We start from the raw sequence: 20,440 nt of genomic DNA, 5'->3' as shown, positions 1-20,440 counted from the left end.
TTTCAGGAGATGATTAACAAGGACAGAAACTCTTATTACAAAAAAGAGCACCTAGAAGGGGCTAATCACCAGATGGTGCAACAAATTGTTACTGATGGATTGAAATATAGGTAAGAAGGTGAGCAGCCACAAATCGATTGTTTAAGGATAACAAGCACAGACTCTGAATAAATTTGTCTGAAACTTCCATAAACATGTTAACAAAGGCTCTTTGGCAGTTAATGACACTGAATTCATTGGCTTGAAGAACACGCTTTCTGATATGCTACCACACAAGTCTTATGATTTTAATTCACTATACATTAAATAACTTGTTTTGAATTTTTAGATGAAAGAAAGTTGAACAGCAGTTCAAAATATTTACAAAAGTAGCAAATACCTGAAGTACTCACAGCTGTGGAATAAGGGTTATGAACTCCAATATTTTCAGCCCAGCAGCCACATCCATAAAGAGCTGCCTGAGAAGAGAAATGGATCTTTTATAAATTCAAGTACTCAGTTTTTGGGAAAAAGGGAGATTATTATAGGATAAAGGAATAAGATTCAAAATAGCTACTCCAGTACATTTTGCTACATCCTCCAACAGTTACTCAATCCTGAAGAGGAGTACCTTGGAGGTGCTCTTATCTCTCTAGGTAGGGATGGAGAGCTCAATCTTGCTGCAATGGTAAAACTCACATTCATTTCAACAGGAGCTGGAATGGGCTCTATTACGATAGAGTGAAACATAAGAGTGGTGGACCCTAATCCACTACTCTTATGCTTTAAAGAGTTCTTTAAAACATGTTTTATGTTTAAAACATTAAAACATAAATGCTTTTAGCTACACATTTTAAAGAACCCTAAAGAATCTTAAGGTCAGTCCAAAAGAGGGCTACCCATGGGATGATGCCGAACAGTGGAATAATCGGTTGTATGTAAGCAGTAGAGCATACAGACTCTTGAAGCTTCTCAGAATTGTTACTCATTGTTGATAGGCCTATCTATGCTGTGTGTTCTTATAGTATCATATCTTTATCACCTCCTTCAAAAGATTCTAGCACAACAAAAGAGCATCGCTGAATTTGAAAATGGACATGTTATCCTCACATATTGATCAAAAACTTATAGAACTGGTAAATTTATCTAAAAGTTATCAGAGTGGCACTTTTTCTTTTAAGCTTTGTGGGGTATTTAATGAGCGGCAAAAGTGAGATACTAATAGCACTTACAAAAGCTAAGCGTACCAAGAGCAGGCTCTACCTTTCTCTACCAATGCATCCCAACTGACCTGCAAAACACCTGCTATTCCAGTCTTATGTAATAACCGGAAAGCATGCCAAATTAGAAGAAGTTTTGCAACACTGATAAAGATCCTCTAGATTAGACAAAACGCATTTCCCCATGCAGAGTAGTCTAGAACGGAATCCAGGTCTTCAGATTTGAATGCTAAGCCATCAATTCACTATCACCTGGCTCTTGCCTAGTTTACAGTTGCACTGTTTATTAAATATGTAAGCCATTCCCTGGTAATACTAAGTAATTGTCCCCAGTTGAAAATACATAATCACCTGACCAACTCTTCCAGGATGCTTCAAAGCCAAGCCTCCACTGGAGACAGCAGCAGCAACATTTCCTTCTTGGTCAACAACGACCGCACCAACTGTATCCAGTGTTCCTGAGTCATTCTCCTGAAGGACATACAAATAGAAGCAACTACTAAAAATAGTATACTAACAGAGGGCTAAAATTAAATTATATTTCTTTAAAAGTATGCAAAAGCAGTGCTCAAAATCTGATGACTAACTGGCAGGCCAAAAAAAAAAAAGCTTCTTTATTGCTGTCCACAGTGTACCTGGTCTGTAATGTTGTAAATTGTCATTCAAAGTGGCAATTCACTTATTCATGAATAGTCACTAAATCAAGGAAAGAGATGGAGAATGACTCTCAAGCCACTGAGCTTGAGAAAGTTATAAGAAGGGTGGCGCTCTCACCACCTCCCCATTTTGTTACACCAGTCCAAAAATGTTTCAGCAATGCCAAAAAGAAGTTTCATTCCACCACTACCAATTGTGTTCATTTTTTGGTTTCGTCAGAACTATTTGGCGAACTTGACCAATTCACAAATAGTTTCAGGTCAACCAGAACTGCATTTTTTGGCAAATAATTTAATCATGGAAAAAATTATGCTCAGTTATACTATTAACTCATTTATGGGTATTTCGTGTCACTAGCTCCATGGCATACATTTAAGTTGTTATAAAAACTCAATCCTGCACACAACGACCCTGGTGAACAGTTCCACTGCATTCAATGAAGCTACTCATGTGAGTAAAGTTACCCATGTACATGTTTGCAGGATTGCCCTTCCAACCCCAGTCACACTGTACTGTAATTTATCTTTTTAGAACTTAATGAGAAAGTGAAAGCTAGAATTGAGGGTCTTCCATGGAAGATTCTTCATAGAGTTCATTAATTTTTCTCTACTTAAAAATGAGAAAAATGGGGAAAAAAATCAAGTCTCTTCAAATATACAAAATTAGAATGCCCACTTTAATTTTTAGCATGTAAATAGCTTACTAACTTAAATGCTGGATATAAAATATCACACATTATGGCTATTAACTCCAGTAATAAGGTCTGGTCTACACTATGGGCTTAGGTCAAATTTAGCAGCTTTAGGTCGATTTAAAAATGACTGCGTCCACACAACCAACCCTGTTCCATCGACCTGAAGGGCTCTTAAAATCGACTTCTGTACTCCTCCCTGATGAGGGAAGAAGTGCTAAAACAGACCTTGCTGGGTCGAATTTGGGGTAGTGCGGATGCAAATTGACGGTACTGGCCTCCAGGAGTTATCCCACAGTGCTCCATTGTGACCGCTCTGGACAGCATTTTGAACTCCAATGCACTAGTTAGGTACACAGGAAAAGTCCCGGGAACTTCTGAATTTCATTTCCTGTTTGTTCAGCGTGGCGAACTCAGCAGCAGTCAGCAGCACAGGTGACCATGCAGTCCCCCCAGAATCATAGAGCATAGAATGTTTCTATGCTCCCCCTATCATCTCCGTCCCTGAGGTTATCACAGATTAGAAGGCAAAAAAAACGCACTCATGATGACATGTTTTCCGAGCTCATGCAGTCCTCTCTCACTGATAGGGCACAGCTTAATACATGGAGGCTTTCAGTGGCAGAGGCCAGGAAAGAATTAAGTGAGCGCGAAGAGCAGAGGCAGGACGCGATGCTGAGGCTAATGGGGGAGCAAACGGACATGATGAAGCATCTGTTGGGGGAGCAAACGGACATGATGATGAGTCTGTTGGAGCTGCAGGAAAGCCAACAAAAGCACAGACTGCTGGTGCATCCACTGTATAACCGCCTCCCCTCCTCCCCATGTTCCATAGCCTCCTCACCCAGACGCCCAAGAATGCGGGGGGTGGGAAGGGAGGCTCCAGGCACCCAGCCACTCCACTTCAGAGGATGGCACAAACAACAGAAGGCTGTCATTCAAACAGTTTGATTTTTAGTGTGGCTACAATAAGCAATGTGGCCTTTTCCTTCCCTCCTACCCCACCCCACCTCGGTTACCTTGTCCGTTATCTCATTGGTTTTTTTTAATTAAGAAAGAAAGAATGCATGGTTTCAAAACAATAGTTACTTTACTTCGAAGGGGGGAGGGTGATTGGCTTACAGGGAATTAAAATCAACAAAGGGGGTGGGTTTTCAACAAGGAGAAACACACATAACTGTCACACCGAAGCCTGGCCAGTCATGAAACTGGTTTTCAACGCCTCTCTGATGCGCAGCACACCTTGCTACGCTCTTCTAATCGCCCTGGTGTCTGGCTGCTCAAAATCAGACGCCAGACCATTTGCCTCAACCTCCTACCCCGCCATAAATGTCTCCCTCTTACTCTCACAGATACTATGGAGCACACAGCAAGCAGCAATAACAATGGGAATGCTGGTTGCGCTGAGGTCTGACCTAGTCGGCAAACAGCGCCAGCGAGCTTTTAAACGTCCAAAGGCACATTCTACCACCATTCTGCACTTGCTCAGCCTATAGTTGAACTGCTCCTTACTACTGTCCAGGCTTCATGAACCCTGGGAGCAAGGGGCAAGCTGAGGCAGGTGTGACCGTGCAGTGCTGCCGGCTGGGAGAGCAGCCTGAGGAAGAAGCCTCCAATTCGCATGATATTCCAGGCAGGACTGAATCTCCATGAGACGAAACTTAAAGAAGAGAATGACCTGGAGTCTCTGGCTCCCATTCAGTGCTCTAAGAGGAGAATAGCCATGTCTGTCCAGGTGCCCCAATCGACCTCACTGAGGTCTGCCAGGAGCACCCGGAGACGTACAACGGCTATCAGTGCTACTGCACCATCTGCTGCGAAGGCAAGAAGCTGCTGATGTGTAGCAGCACCGCATCTGCCAGCAGCACCCAGGAGACATACGGTAACGGTGAGCTGAGCAGATTCCATGCTTGCCGTGGTATGGCATCTGCACAGGTAACCCAGGAAAAAAGGCGTGAAACGATTGTCCGCTGTTGCTTTCTCAGAGGGAGGGGAGAGAGGGGGGCCTGACCACATGTACCCAAAACCACATGCGACAATGTTTTTGCCCCATCAGGCATTGGGAGTTTAACCCAGAATTCCAATGGGCAACGGAGACTGCGAGAACTGTGGGATAGCTACCCACAGTGCACTGCTCTTTAAGTCGATGCTAGCCATGGTGGTGAGGACGCACTTCACCGACTTAATGCGCTTAGTGTGGACATACACGATCGACTATATAAAATCAGTTTCTAAAAAATTACTTCTATAAAATCGACCTAATTTCGTAGTGTAGACAAACGCTATGAGTACTAATAGTCCAATGGTAAGGGCACTCTCCTGAGAAGCAGGAGAGACTCTGGTTCAAGTCCCTGCTTCACATCAAGCAGAGGGGAATGGAACCCAGCTCTCCCACCTCCTGGATAAGTATTCTACCCACTGCGTTAAAGGCTGTAAGGGGTCTCCCTCCTTCTCCTCTGTTTCTTGAAAATGGCTGACTGGGCTTAAGCATCTAACTGCAGAAAAGGATTCATGGCTGTGAATCTTAAGCAGAAGGATGACTTCCAAGCAGTATCTCCAAAGGGAGGAAGGAGCTTTGGAATCCAGTCCAGATCTGAACATAGCACTGCTGAACCAAGTGCCGCACTGGATCTAGCAGCATGGGACATGGTATAGTGTTTCTAAAATGTTTCTAAAATTGAAGCCTACGTAGTGGCCCTCCATAACTCATATACTAGCACATTCTTAAATTATGTCATAGATGTTACCTGTGATCTGGTCAAATGCACTATCATCCTTTGGGGGGAGTAGGGACTGAATGACTGCAGCATCATAAGTGATAATACATCCAGAATACTGTAAAAGGCAGGACCTGCCATCAACGCACTAATGTCCAAGACCCTATGGGCTGATGTGATGGCTACTAAAAAGCCATCTCTGCAGATTAGTAATGTCACCTAGAGTGTTCTGACCGCAGGTACAAGTATATATTTCCTAAACTCCTTAAATCACAATTAGAAAAAGGAAAATACTCACATACAGTTAAGTTAGTTAAAATATCTTTAAAACTACACTGTACTGGCAATCAAGTCCAACATGCAATTTAGGGCTTTTGTTTTTCAAAAGCAGTGGGCCTGAACAAAGACTCTTGTGTACATATGACTTAAACCCAATGTTATTCAAATCAAGCAGATGGCAATTCTTCAGGCAAGTGGCTTGTTTCAATATAACTGAAAAAAAGCTTAACAGCCAAAAAAAATTGCAGATTAAGAACAGGACCTTTTGCCATCCTCTAGTACTAATAAACATTTTCAACCATGTTCAAAGTCAGGTTTTTTTTTTAAATGGATATTTAGGAAGGGAATGGCATTTTATACTGGAAAGAAGAAGTTAACAGGGGGAACAAAAGTGAACATCTATTGCTGATAATTACTTGTGCCTGCGGTCAGAACACTCCGGGTGACAGTTGGCCAATCAATCAGTCAGTACTCCACGCCCAGCTGGGGAATAAATCACTTAATCCACTTCAACAGAAACAGCTCCACTTATGAACACATTTAAGATTAGCTCACATGCAAAGGAATATAATTTCTCAAACTCTGTATCATCTAATTATTTAGCATGCACATACAATCTTGAGGATGCTGAAATGTATTTTAGGTCAATTCCTAGTTTCTTCACCCCTAAATGTAGTGAAGTTAAACAGATTTTTAACTTTAAATAAGAAACTCTCAAAGAAATGCTAAAGAATAACAGAGATTAGAACTTTTAACTAAGTTGCAGAAATTGTGAAAAAACACACTAAGAATATTTTGTTGTTCACTTGGGCCTTGTCTAACCAGTCAGCGTACAGAAAGTCGCACTAGCCCGCTGTGTGGATGCTGCTACTGCACACTAAAAGTTCCATAGTATGCTTTGACATACTGCTTGCTGGATAGCAAAACTACTCTGGTCAGTGGCATTGTCTAGTTCTTATATAATAGGAGTACTCAATACTATGGAGGAATATTTTAAAGCAGTAGTGGGCCGCATACAGCCCGTCAGGGTTATCTGCTAGTGGCTGCGAGACAGTTTGTTTACACTGACCGTCCGCAGCCATGGCCACCTGCAGCTCCCAGTGGCTGTGGTTCACCATTCCCGGCCAATGGGAGCTGTGGGAAGCGATGCCTGGAGCTGCGGGAAGCGATGCCCCGAGCTGCAAGAGCGCTGCAAACTCCAGCACCCCTCAGTATTGCTGAGGCTTTTTTAATGTGCACATTAGGTATTACAATGTCACAAAAGTATTTTACCAATCTGTTTTAAACGTTACCTACAATATATTAACGGTAAGACTAATACTTATCAGTTAACTGTTTAACATTTTACATCCCTAGTTAGGAGCTGTAGGCTACAGAGGTTGCCTCTTTTCCTCTTCCTCTGTGGGCTTCAGTGGGTACAATCTGCTTTCACATCTGTTCCTTCCATGAACCAGAACAACAGGTACTGAGAGAATGGCACAGCCATTTCGCCTACATTGTCCATCTTTAGCTTTGTGAAAGAATGAAGAGAAAGAACTGGAGAGAAAGGTCAGAACCCACCCCCAATACATGGGAAGAATGCGGGGAAACCCCTCCAAGCTGGGTAGGGAAAATTCTGCACTTCTCAGAAGAAGTTTACTCTAGAAGTGCATAAGTATATGAAATTTTGAGGATTGTATGTTTTTGAGACCAGATGAAGTACTGAACAAAGTTTCTGATTACATTTAAACTAGTAAAATATTCTGCCTTTGGTAATGGAACCTTAATGCCACACTTTAACTTAGCATGAAATGCTGTTGTAAGCTTTAAAAGTCCCCTTACACCACCTTAATTACAATGGCAGTGGCAGGTGCTAGTGAACACTCAAACAAGGATCTGATATCCTCGTATCAGAGTATCCAAAAGATTTATTAGATAGTGATTACTGACGTATGTGTTCCACTGACTCAATTTTATTAAGCCAAATAGTGGAGTTTCCAAACTAAATCAGACAAATGAACATGCTAGTTTTCCAACACACAAATACACTGGGCCAAACGTTCAATTGATGTAGTCATGCTGAAATGAATGAGTTATACTGATTTACACCAGCTGAAGATCTGGTCTTTTGAAACTAGCTGAAACTATAGTTTATGCTGTACTACCTGTACCTCACTGGCTAACACCAAGGAAATGTAAGTGTATATGCCTCTCAACTGCAACTGCATAAAGCCAAGTCAGGACACTTTTTTTTTCTGAAGAGGCTCCAATGAAATTAGGACAATCACTCTGGCTGTATTTAAAAATGTTAGATTAAAACATTCACTTGCACGGAACAGGTTTGTCAACCAAATGAAAGACACCCCAGGGGAACTCTGTTAGGGAAAAAAAGAAAAATTAAGCTCATTGAGGTTTTATCCTGTAACGTGCAAGTGCCATGTAAAGGCTCCAATCCTTAGATTTTTAAATATTCACTTTATGGCATATGCAAGTTCTACTCCACTTCATGACTTCTGAAAAATCCACCCAACAAAGAGAATGGATGTCCAAAATGAAACATTAAATGAGTAAACACTATCTAAACAAGACATTTACGTGTGAACTAGCCCTTCGGAAAAAAAAATTAAGACTGTGAAAAATGTTGTGTTTTAAAGAAGTGGAAATTCAATTGACTTTCACAAGACCCTCTGAGTAGTCAAGCTATCCACAGAGGACTGATCCAATTCCCATTGACTGGTATTAGTGGGCCCAGAATCAAGCCCAAAATGAGTTATCCAAGTCTGATTTCAGTGTAATTTTTGTTGAGTGTGCTACAGAATTGCTACATCCAATTATTTAAGCCCTCATCTGAACCGAGGGAGGCCAGGGACTAACAAATCCCTCTTAGACCTAAAGTTGTTCCCTTCAGATCAAATTTGATGCATATTAAAAGCTTTCTCACTGGCCTGCAACTGCCTGCATTCTACATATTACACAGACACATTATTTCAGTCCACAGCGTTGTCAATCTGGTTTCTTTCACAAGGACCGAATTCACTGAAATTTAGAGAAAGTGGTGGGATTAATCAAATTACTTACCAGTAAGCAGAGTTCTCTTATTTGGTCATCTCCTCTACTTACTATCCCTGATCTGTGGGTGCTCCTCATAACTGCTGCCACATATCCCTTGAAATTTCAAATTGCAGGTTGGTAAAATCATGCACCAGCACTTGTATCAAGCATTGACCTGCCCCACATTACATGATGTCAATACTCTGCAAAGACCCCTCCTCCCTCAGTTACAGGGAAGTGTGCACAAGCCTGTAAGCAACAGGCAAAGTTCAGATACCCGTAAATAACCCATTTTCCCCCTCTAATTCTTATCTCCTCTACTGAGCCTTAGCTTTTCGAACACTGAGAATTAGTACCTTTCCATAAGGAAGATATGATTTGAGAATGTAGAAGAAATAGGCCTGATTCTTCACTGCCTTGCACCTTGTGCAGTCATTTACACCAGTACAGAGCAAGGGTAAAATATTATTCCACTTTCATATGCAGTATTATTGTAGCCATGTTGGTCCCAAGGTATTAAAGAGACAAGGTGGGTGAGGTAATGTTGGTCCAACAAAAGATATTACCTCACCCACTTTGTCATTCTAGTTCCGTAGCATTTACAAGCACTTTAAATGAGAGTAAGTGACTACAAGGCAGTGGAGAATCAGGCCACCAGAGTCTGGAGATCTGCCTGTCCAAGAAAGGCATTGGCAACAAACAAAATGCAGATAAATGTTTAAAAAAACGGCTACCCTTCGTTTTCACAGTTGTCATATTTCATGGAAGGGATAAGTTTGGAATAGGCTATAGCGGTTGCCTTGCTGCACTACTTGTAAAGTCTTCAATAGACCAACCCCACAGGTGTGACTTACACAGTCCACCACTAATTTTTCTTTTATTTAGTATTGTACTCACTAAGTATCCTACTTTAGCCAACTATATGTTAATACTCTACTGTAAACCTATATATTAAGCAACAGAGAGACATGATGCTGAAGTGACAACAAAGGCTCAAAAGTCAAACTAGTAGAGAGGGGAAGAAAAGGAGAGAATTGTGGCAGTTTTGTAGTAAAGGAGCATAAGTAACATGGGCCAGGTCAATACTAGATGCATGAACTGATGCACATTTACCTACCTGATATTTCAAATTTCATCACCTCCAGGTCCACAAAACAGTATTCTCAGGAAACATTAAAAAATGGGAAACAATGATAGATCCCAAGCTGGAGAAAATGTTTTATTAGATATTTATCTGCCCATATTTACACTTGTCACATTTCCACTTTAAAATGTGCAGTCGTGTAGATATATTTACATCACAGCAAGACAAAAAGGCATCTTTTTTCACACTTCTTTTGAAACTGTAAATAGCAGGAAGTTCTATCACCACAGAAGATAATTTAGATGATCTGATATAATACTGATACTAACATGCATAAGATGGCCAAAGATGAGTAGTTTGTGATGCTATATCAGGTCACTTCATCTACAAAATGAAAATTTAGATGTGAAATTTTCACATTATAAATTATCTTTGCGGTAAGAGTGACAAAACATCTACTCACCTTTTCACTTGATTGTCTTCTTTTCTTTAGCTGAATAAGATCTGTTTCCACCTTTTCTGCCAGCTCCAGCTTCCTTTTGTTCCTCTTAAAAGCTGCTAAACTAAACCCTATAAAATATTTTAGAAGCATTTAACTAATGAAGGGTTATTCAAACAAATACTAGATTAGTAAGGTATTACACTTCAGAAGTCTCTTCTATCCCACATGATTAGTAGCAATAGCCAAAGTTAACATATAGATTGGGTGAAGTTTCAGTACTACAGATTTTACATCTTTTACTAAATCAAAAGGATACACTGTTCAAATATAACCTTGAGTAAAATACCTAATGCAGACAAGTCACTGAACACATCTGAAAGTTATGATGCCTTAAATATCTCCCTGTTTGGCAGTCATGTAGCAACACTAGACAAAAGAGAAAGCAATAAGTGTTGTGAAGGGGCAAGGGCAGATGGCTATAGAAAAGTAGTGGGAGATAGATATATTAGCTCCGGGCTAAACAAACAAGCTAAACAAATCCCTGGTACCAGAATAAATGAAAAGGCAGCTGCTCCAGGTCAATTAAGACACCTGGGGCCAATTAAGAATTTTCCGGAAGGCAGGGAGAAGGCTAGGTTGATTGGGACACCTGAAGCCAATCAGGGCTGGCTGAAACTAGTTAAAAGCCTCCCAGTTAGTCAGGTGGGTGTGCATGTCAGGAGCTGTGGGAGGAAGTTGTGCTGTTGGAGAGGCTGAGTAGCAGACACCATATCAGACACAAGGAAGGAGGCCCTGAGGTAAGGGTGAAATGGAGCTTGAGGAAGTGAGGGCTGCTGTGGGGGAAGTAGCCCAGGGAATTGTACATGTCATGTTTCTAAAAGGTCAGCTACCATAGCTGATACTATTAGGGTCCCTGGGCTGGAGCCCAGAGTAGAGGGTGGGGCCAGGCTCCCCCCCACCTTTGCCCCCTGATTAATCACTGAGACTAGGAGACAACAGAGACTGTGCAAGGAAGGATAACTTTTCCTCACCTCCCTCGCTGGCTTATGATGAAAATGGCTCAGTACACTGTGACCCTTGTCTCTAGAGAGAGAAGGGTTACATGGAGGGTCACGGTGAGCCTCTGAGGCTAGCGAAATCCGCCAGGAAATGCGGGACCCACGGAGGCAAGGACAGAGCTTTGTCACAGTGTCTTGTTAGAATGATTGTTTTGGACTGTTAAGATGTAAACAGATGCCATGTGAGCTTGTTTTGATGATATCCATAAGTTTTTGTAGCCTCTTCACTAAGTTTAATTACATATCTGTATGCTCACTCACATATTTAAATCCACATAACACACAGGCAATATTTTTATGCACCATAATCCAGCACAGGCTAAAGATCAATACATCTTGAGGATGCATACATGTGTTTTTCCACATTTAATAACTACATTTAAAAGGAAATGTTTTCTAAATTACAAATAAAAATGTGATGCTTAATAAAAATGGGTGTATTCTCAGAGGGCTTTGTTTTACAAAAAGCATATTGACAGGAACACTTTTGTAGTTCAAATTAGTTTTGACTTAATGTTACCCTCAGATTGTCTTAATTCTCCCCATACTTCTAAGAGGGAAAGAAGAAACATTGCAGTGGGTAGTCCCCTCGATAAGCAGAGACGTATACAGGTATATTCCAAAGCCAATGAAAGTTAAATGCAACAAATCCCTACATCACAAAAGAATGTTTAATTACATTTCAAATATAGCTGAAAATAGCTTTCTTCCTGTAGAATTATCATTTACAAAGCCAGCACAGTTTCAGGAGCAATCTATTAGTTAAATGATGCTGCCTAGTAAAAGTAGCCAAAATTCAGAGTTTCCAGTTCATGGAATATTTCAACATTTCATAATTTTTGTTTCTGGCCAGATTCAGGTTAAAACCAAATGTCTGAAAGTTTCTCATGAACCAGGAATTCTGAAAAAAAAAAATTTTTTCAAAAGCAACAAAGCATAGTGTTTCCCAAACAAAAATATGATCCCCAATTCCTGGCACATTTTTTGTGAAACTGACATGATACCAGTTTCACCACTATTATTCAGTGGTGGACAACAGTGAAACTGACAAATTTCAATTTCAGCTGCCAGGGATCCCGGGGTCCATGGCTCCTGGGCAGCCTTGTTACGCAGACTTCCCCAGAACTGGGCACCCCAGGGGTTCCAAACTTCTGGATCGTCTGACTCTCTGAGCTACCTGACTCCCACCACCTGGGAAGCCAGCTGGCCAGGAGTCTGGGCTCTCAGGACTTCCAGGCTCATTGCCGGGAGCCTACACCCTAACAGTCACAGCTCAAACTGAAGTTTTCAAGTTCCTGGGTACAGTGGCAGTGAGCCTAGGACCACTGTGAGCCCTGGCTCCAGGCTCCACAGCAAGGTGCCTGAAGACTCTGAGACCCAGCTCAATCCAGAGGCCCCAGGCTTCCCATTCTGCTGTAGGGACCCTAGAAACCTGGGATCTCCAGCCCGGAAGCACACTGCATAACTACGGTGTACCTGAGCCAAGGACCTATGCTTCTGTGGTGACCTGGCAGGGACCAGGAAGGTTTCCTCAGGACTTTCCAACCTGCTCTACTGCCTAGCCAGCAGAACACAACTTACCTTTGCAATTCCCACAAAGTTTCATGGAAACTGTAGTTACATCTTTGGCAATTGAATAGGGAAAACTGAAAGACACCCAGTGCGATTTTCCTCTTTAGCTTAAAACAATTTTAAGGTATGAAAATTGTGGGGACTAAACTACCAATCTCCTTTCCTCTCTGAAGTAATTGAGAAAGCTAGTCTTCACAAATCCATTAAAAATTATAGATTCAGGAACAGGACAACCTGCAACAGCCAAGAAAGGAACCCATCCCATCATTCAGAGCATAGTAAAGCAGGAATTCGTTAAATATGCCTATATATGATTCAATACAAAGAGCTCTTTAGTGTGTAAACTGATCTAAAAAGAGTGAAAAGAGAACTACACTACATTGGAAAGATTACTCCAACTCGGCTTGGTTTGAGAAACTGTCCTTAAAAGTACAAGCCATTTAGAAAACACATGAATTTAAGTTCAATTTTTAACAGGTAAACTTTCAGGTTGACTTGGGCCTCAATCCAGCAAGACACTTAAGATCGTGTTTAACTTCAAGCAAATGAGGAGTCCTATTGATGTGCTCAAGTGCATTTCTTGGAACCTAAATGGCTCACGGACAGTGTGATAAGGCTCTGGAGCTCTTCAGTTTTAGGTTACCAGTGGCCTTAAGCCACTGTCAACTGAAAGCTGTGTGGCAGTTTAAATTAACAAATTGGTGGTTTCAGCCCTGAATGGACAAGCATACATAGACCTAAACCACAATTAATACTAGTTGGAACTACTGGTAGCATTATTGGCAATGGCAAAGGACTGAATGGGTTTGGAGATTGAACTATTCACCCTGGAAGTGATCCTTCTAGAATAAGACTCATGCACATTGACAGAATGGGGAAGTTTGCACTTCCAATACTCTTGGCTTATCTGTTCAAAGTCCAAATATTTGTGTGGAAGCGTATTCTGTCAGCCCATCCTACCTGCCCTGAGGCTCCCCCCTCCTACAGTTGCTTTTCCAGCCTATGGTGTGAGTAGTGGCCACAGCCCATCTATACCATTTGTATATCCTCTGGCCCAATGCCTGTACATGATTATGGAATCTATAGGCCAACTCACATCATGGTACTAATACTGTCCTGTAAATTAGCTTACACTGGGAGAGCACCAAGACCAAATATGCAATAAGTAGACTGTAGGATGTCTCCCATCACTCTTGCACCTTGGTTGGCTACTTCACCACTTCAACCGCGCCCTCAACATATGAAGCTCTCCAAAGTTCAAGAGGTAAAATTCACATGCTATCAATAGAAGATATGAATCTCTAGCACCTTTCACAAGCATAAGAGTTAATTAGTTTTGACTTTAAAGTGCTCTTTCATTTTTCACTTATCTAAAGGTTTGTGTTTTCAATAAGCATACTGTCCTAGAGATTTGCTTTTAAAGCCAATTTTATACATAGGTTTTGATTCAGTGCAGTATGTTGTAATAGTATTTTCACAAAGTCTTTTCCTTTAACATGGTCTTTCAAGAGGGCACCACTGGATTACCAAATGCAGGGCATAGGACAAAGGCCATCATTACAAGAAACTGTACATGCCTATAGGTAATAAGCAGCAAATAAACATGAATTTGGAATACCAATACATCATTCAACTCCAGAAAACTGGTAAAAAGTATTTGCACAGTTTTAGCCTCCATAGCAGTTAAAATTTATATAATTATGATGAGATTACAAGATTGGTTGGCATCACTGATTCAAAAAATCAATATAACACATTAAATGGATTAAAAACTGATCTCAAAGAGTAACTGCAAGTCACTTTTCATCCAAAGCGAAAGGTCATGTTTCTAGCGGAGGTCCAAAAAAATTGGTTCTTGGCCCAATGATATTTGAATCTATGATTTTTAAAGGATATAAAACTGCTAGAAAGTCACAGATGACACCAACTGGTAATATAGTAACAATAGATCAGTTTAACAGAGATCTCTATTGCTTGGAAAACTGGTGTTATTTGAACATGTTTTTTAGTGCAGTCAAATTAAAGGTCATACATCCAGGAAAAAGGTAGGTCACACTTACAGGATGATTAACTGTATCCCAGAAAGAAATGATTCAAGAGGACTTGATGGATGACCTACTGAACACAGACTCCCAGGACAATGCAATGACTCAGAGGGTTAACATGATCCTTGGATGTAGAAACAGGGTGTGAAGGGGTAAACAAAACCAACACTGGGCCCAAAGGGGTCAAAAGGCCCAGGTAGCCCTGCCCTTTTGGGTCTGCTGAGCATGCTCTGGCTGGAGAGGTGGGTTAAAAGAAGCACAGAAGGCCAGGAGGACAGGCTGCAGGAGAGACGACTCCTTCTCTAGCTTCCCTGAAGCTAGACAGAAGGCTGAGCCTGAGAGGGGACTACAGAGTGGGTAAGGCCCACAGACAAGGCCTTCTCCAACAATATCCCGTTTGAGAACCAGCAGGTCCTGCAGGGCCCTGCTTACTTGGACTCCTTTGGTAGGAAATAGCTTAGAACAGCGGACGTAGACTCTCTGCAGGGAGGACCCTGCTGGTGTTGCTTCCCACAGAACCCTGGGCTGGGACCCAGTGGAGAGGGAGGGCCCCGGTCCCCCTGCTGTACCCCCCTGAAGAACAAAGATCCAGATGTGGGTGGAGGCCAAATCATTCACGGCTTAGAGTCAGAAACCAGGCACTTCTACTGCACTGACAGAGAGACAAGGGGCTGGAGGTCAGGTGCACTAACTGCTAACTGCACTAACCTCTCCGAGCACCCTGTTGCTCAGGGGAATCAGGTCTGTGCTCACACTTCAGAAAGGATGCTGAGTAGTTGGAAAGGGTTCAGAATCATTAAGTCTGGGAAACCGGCCTTACATCAAGACAAGCTCAATCTATTTACCTTAATAGGATTTGAGACAACTTGAACATGGTCTGTAAGTACCTACATGGGGAGAGATTCTGAATAGTGGATGGTTATTTAAGATAGCAGAGGTATAACGAGATCCAATGGCCGAAAATGAAAAGTTGACAAATTCGGACTACAAATAAGATGCAAATGTTTAGCATCTAGAATAATTAACCATTGGAACAATTTACTTTGGGACATGGTAGAATCTCCCTCAGTTCAAGTCTTTAAATCAAAATTGGAGGTCTAAAAAGCTATGCTGTACTCAGCCACAAGATACAGGTTTTATGCAGAAATTACTGGGTGAGATTTTTGTCTATAGTCAATCTAGATCACAATGTTCTCTTCTAGCATGAAAACCTGTAAGTGACCAATTTCTAACCCTATACACTTAAAATACAAATGTAAAAGACCTTTAGAGCAGTAATATTGTATTTACAGGTTTCAGAGTAGCAGCCGTGTTAGTCTGTATTCGCAAAAAGAAAAGGAGTACTTGTGGCACCTTAGAGACTAACAAATTTATTAGAGCATAAGCTTTCGTAAGCTACAGCTCAATCCGATGAAGTGAGCTGTAGCTCACGAAAGCTTATGCTCTAATAAATTTGTTAGTCTCTAAGGTGCCACAAATACTCCTTTTCTTTTTGCGAATATTGTATTTAGTGGTTGATCTAGTTTCTCACCTTTATAGATGGCCTAAACAAAAACAAAAGAGTGAACTGTAGAGTTGTGTCTTTAAAGTTAAAAATAGCAAGGATAAGAGGATTTCAGCAGCTAGCTGATGTTTAGATGATCTTCCCCTCCTGCCCTCATCATCACCACAAATCCCATGAAATTTCTAGTCCATCAGTTCCTACACTGACAAATACCTCAGCATGTACTTCAATGGCAAGGTCAACCACCACATAATGCAGAATAGAGTAATTCTGGTAATGCCAGTTAAAGTTAAAGTGTCATAGTTAAAGTTTTTCACAAAACTGGGATTTATCCTTTTATTTAGGAATACAACCTATTCCCCCCCCCCCCCCAAAATTAGAGCACTGAGAATTCTTGAGTAAATGCATTAATTTATTAGAGTTTAATAAGTTTAGCTCCTGATGTCAAACCATTGTCCCTAATGCTCTTAATGGAGTCTCTTCAGACTTCCCTTATAGTTGAAACTCACTGAAATCTTGTGCTTACGCTACACTTGATTTTTAGGATTGTTAGTTTTCTCTCAGCTATTCTTCACTAATGAAAGTTTCTCCTTCAGCAGGAATTCTGCTAAGAACTGCCCTCTTTCAAAATGGCTGCCACCACCTATTGTTTTTTAAAACAGGATCCAGACCACAAGCTGCCCTTGCAAAGACTGCCACCATTTACTTCCTCCTCAACGTTTCTCAGCAGCAGAAGGGGATGGCATCTTCCCCAAACCACTGTTGAGAACAATGGGCTGTAGTAGCCATTTTCAAAATGGCAACTCTTCATGAGTTTGAAGTAGAACCGGAGGGTATAACCCCGTTCCACTATGCTGAGGACCCAGCAGTCTGAAGTTATAGCAGTCCACGCCAAGAGGAAAGGGGAAAGGCGGTTGGAGAACACTGGGAAAGATGGATCCTGAGAATAGTCTAGTAGGTCGCCGTCAGGCGTGCCCTCAAAATGACTGTTTGGCCCCCTGCTTATTACGGGTTGAGCCCAACAGGGCCGAGGGTGGAGGCGGGTGGCTCTGGCGGCACTTGTAACCCTTAGCACATTTATGGGGCTGGTCCTGCTGAGGCTGGCTCCCCTGGCCCTGAGGCTGCTGTGGTTTGAACCGCTGACACGCTGGGGCTGGGACATAGAGATCCAGGGTTTTTAGGGTGGTGCGGGAGTCCTTGAGGCCATGCAACTTGCTGTGTTTGCTCCGCAAATAGGGTCCCGCCGAAGGGCAGGTCCTCCAATGACTGCTGGGCCTCGGTGGACAGCTCAGAGAGGAGCAGCTAGGAGACTTGCCACAGGGAGATAGCAGAAGCCTGGTGCGGGCAGCCGCAGCATTCAATGCTGCCTGGAGGGCCGCTCTGGCTGCAGTCATGCCCTCATCGAGGATCACTCTGAACTCCTTCTTGGAAGCCTCAGGGAGCAACCCTTCAAACTGGGCCATGGCTTGCCACATATTAAAGTCATATCAACCAAGGAGGGCTTGGTGGTTGGCCACTCTCAGCTGAAGGCTGGAAGACTAATAAACCTTATGCCCAAAGAGATCCAGCCTCCTCGAGTCTTTATTTTTGGGGGTGGCCCTATGTTGTCCTTGTCTCTCCTTGCGGTTAACCGCCTCAACCACAAGGGAATGAGGGGCTGGGTGGAAGTATAAGTATTTGTGCCCTTTGGTTGGCATGAAGTACTTGAGTTTGTCCCTTTTAGAGATAGGGGCCAGGGAAGGGGGGGGGTCTGCCATAGGGCATTATTGAGCTTGAAAATCCCTTCATGAAGGGGTAGAGCCACCCTGGCAGGAGTCAAGGAGCAGAAGACAGAGTCTGAGGGCTCTTCCAATTCCTCTGACTGAAGCCCCAGGTTAGAAGCCTCTTCAAAAGTTCCTTGTGCGTTTTGGTGTCATCCTGAGGAAATGGGTGAGGGGGCCCTGTGATAGCCTTGTCCGTCGACGATGAGGACAGTGCCATAGGAACCTCCACATCCATTGGTGGTCCAACAGCTTGCTCCCTATGGTCCTCCTGGACCATGGGGTCTTACTCCACAAAGCCTTGAGCACCGGAGGGAGATGGGATACTGAGGTCGCTGGCCTCTCCGAGGCTCCCAACTCTGATCAGGCAGCCTGAGAAGGTTGGGTGAACCCCCAAAGGTTCCATGGATACCATGGCGCTGGCCACTGCGCTTGGGGCCATGGGACAGGTTTCAGTGCCAATAATGTAGATGGCACCGCTGGTACCGGGGCTTGTCCCACAGGCAGGGAACCTCTCTCCGAGCTGGAACTACCAGTGGAGCCGTCAGTCACGGGCGACTAGGATTGAACTGAACAGTGGCTCTTGTCCAACCAGTGCTAGTCGCTGCATCCCTAAGTCCACCTGTCTGAGCAAAACTGTCTTGGTCGGGCTCTCGGGAACCGACGGTGTTCAGCGGACCTGCATCGGATACCCAGCGATCCATGCATCATACTACTTTACCAGTACTAGGACACTGAACGGGATCAGGTCAAGAGTTGCCAGGAGGATCGTCCTGAGTAGGGCGACCTCCTTCTTGGAGACAGGCGATGATGGCCCAGCAATCAGTGGTTTCCGGAGTCCAATTTGTCCCGGGGTCAGTACCGGGCTCTTGGAGATAGTCGGGGCCAGTCCCGGCATTCTTGTTGGGTGGCACATGCCTCAGAGGGTTTGTGCCAATCTACCAGCAAAGTATACCTTGAGTTCCTCAATAGGTGCCCCTGGTGGGGGACCGAAGTGGGCTCCACTGAGCCTGCCTCTCCAGTCCTGACATGTGACAGCTTCAGGAGGGCAAACATTGGTGGGACATCCCTCTTAATGAGGATCAGTACCGCTGAGGTGGGGACACATGCATAGGTCCCAATGCAGGTTTTCCCCGATACTGGGGTACCGCGGGAGTCAGCGTGGGCATCACGGGGAGCATCAGGATCTCGAGTGTCGATGGCACCTGAAGTTGGCTAGGGCCTGCACCACTATCCGGGGTCACAGGAGAAGCATAAGATGAGCTGCACTGCTTGACTTCTTCCCCGGAGCTGTGGAGGGGGATTGGTGCTGGCTCATGGACCACGCCGGCAGAGCACTGTGCACAGAGGCCTCTGTGCTTGGTGTGGAGTTGGACTGCTGCTCCGGTGCCTGAGTGAATGCCGACTCCATTAGGAGAGCTTTCAGATGGATATCGTGCTCCTTCTTCATCCTAGGTTTAAAGGACTTGCAGATAGAGCACTTGTAACTTATGTGCCCTTCACCTAAGCACCTTAGGCAGCTGGTATGTGGATCGCTGATGGACATAAGCCGTTCGCAGCGATAGCAGGGCTTAAAACAGCTGAGTCCTGTTTGGGACTAACTTAAAGTTGAGAACTACTACTAAGGGTAACTAAGAAACTACTAACTGTATACAACTATTTTACAGATTTTCGAAGTTCACAAGAACAGAAAACAAAATAATGCTAGCCGAAGCAGCAGATATTCCAGCACCATCACTGGCGGCAAGAAGGAACTGAGGGTGGGGGGAGCTGGCAACGTCCTTTATACCGCGCCATGCCGGCGCCACTCCAGAGGGTGCCAGAGCCGGTCCCCTAAGGATACTGCTGAAGGAAAAACTTCCAGCACTGCTGCATGTGGTGAGCACACACACCTAATGTAGAATGGACATGAGCAAGCACTCAAAGAAGAATACCATGAATCTGACCATAGACATGATGTAAGGTCGATACTACATTTTTCATGATTTGACATTAATGATCATTAACTGTATTTGGCTTCCATGCAAAGTTTCATACATTAAAGAAATTCCGAAACAAAAAAATGTTCAAGTTTGAAGTTCTTTAACAACTTAGGACAAAACATTACAGCAAACGTGTAATATAACCAAAGGAATGCAGAGTTAAACTTAACATGTTAAGTTATGGAAATGCACAATTAGAGCACTCAACCACCCTAAATCTGTCTGGTAATTACACCAATGGGCAGGGGGGAACTCATCCATCTCTAAGAGTCAGATTTCTCTATTTTAAGACCACATGCACTACAATGCCTTTAATCATGATACATGGCTAAGGGCAGAGGTAAGGTTCTTGGGTACCCTAACTGCATTTTCATACATCAACATGTTTAGATTTCATTTTAATTTATTCTGACCTTGGAA

At 43.1% G+C, this 20,440-nt stretch overlaps 1 protein-coding gene across 17 annotated transcripts in view; it reads right to left on the bottom strand.

Annotated features, from left to right (window-relative positions):
• The window catches only part of TASP1 (taspase 1), a 223,086-nt gene that overhangs the window by 159,892 nt on the left and 42,754 nt on the right, over window positions 1-20,440 (bottom strand). For 16 of the 17 annotated variants that reach the window (XR_006280367.1, XR_006280368.1, XM_038397300.2 and 13 more), the window contains 3 exons: window positions 10,121-10,227; window positions 1,551-1,670; window positions 380-458 (listed from right to left, as the gene is read on the bottom strand). The exons of the other annotated variant lie outside the window; for it this stretch is intronic. Coding sequence is in view for 14 of the 16 variants with exons in the window: in XM_038397300.2 (XP_038253228.1) it covers window positions 380-458; window positions 1,551-1,670; window positions 10,121-10,227 (306 nt within the window). In the remaining 2 variants the exon portion in view is untranslated. The remainder of the gene's footprint in view (window positions 1-379; window positions 459-1,550; window positions 1,671-10,120; window positions 10,228-20,440) is intronic. 17 annotated transcript variants of the gene reach the window in all.

The sequence above is a fragment of the Dermochelys coriacea genome, chromosome 3 (genome assembly GCF_009764565.3).
Source record: "Dermochelys coriacea isolate rDerCor1 chromosome 3, rDerCor1.pri.v4, whole genome shotgun sequence".
Classification (NCBI taxonomy): Eukaryota; Metazoa; Chordata; order Testudines; family Dermochelyidae; genus Dermochelys; species Dermochelys coriacea.
This window is presented reverse-complemented; position numbering and strand designations above follow the sequence as displayed.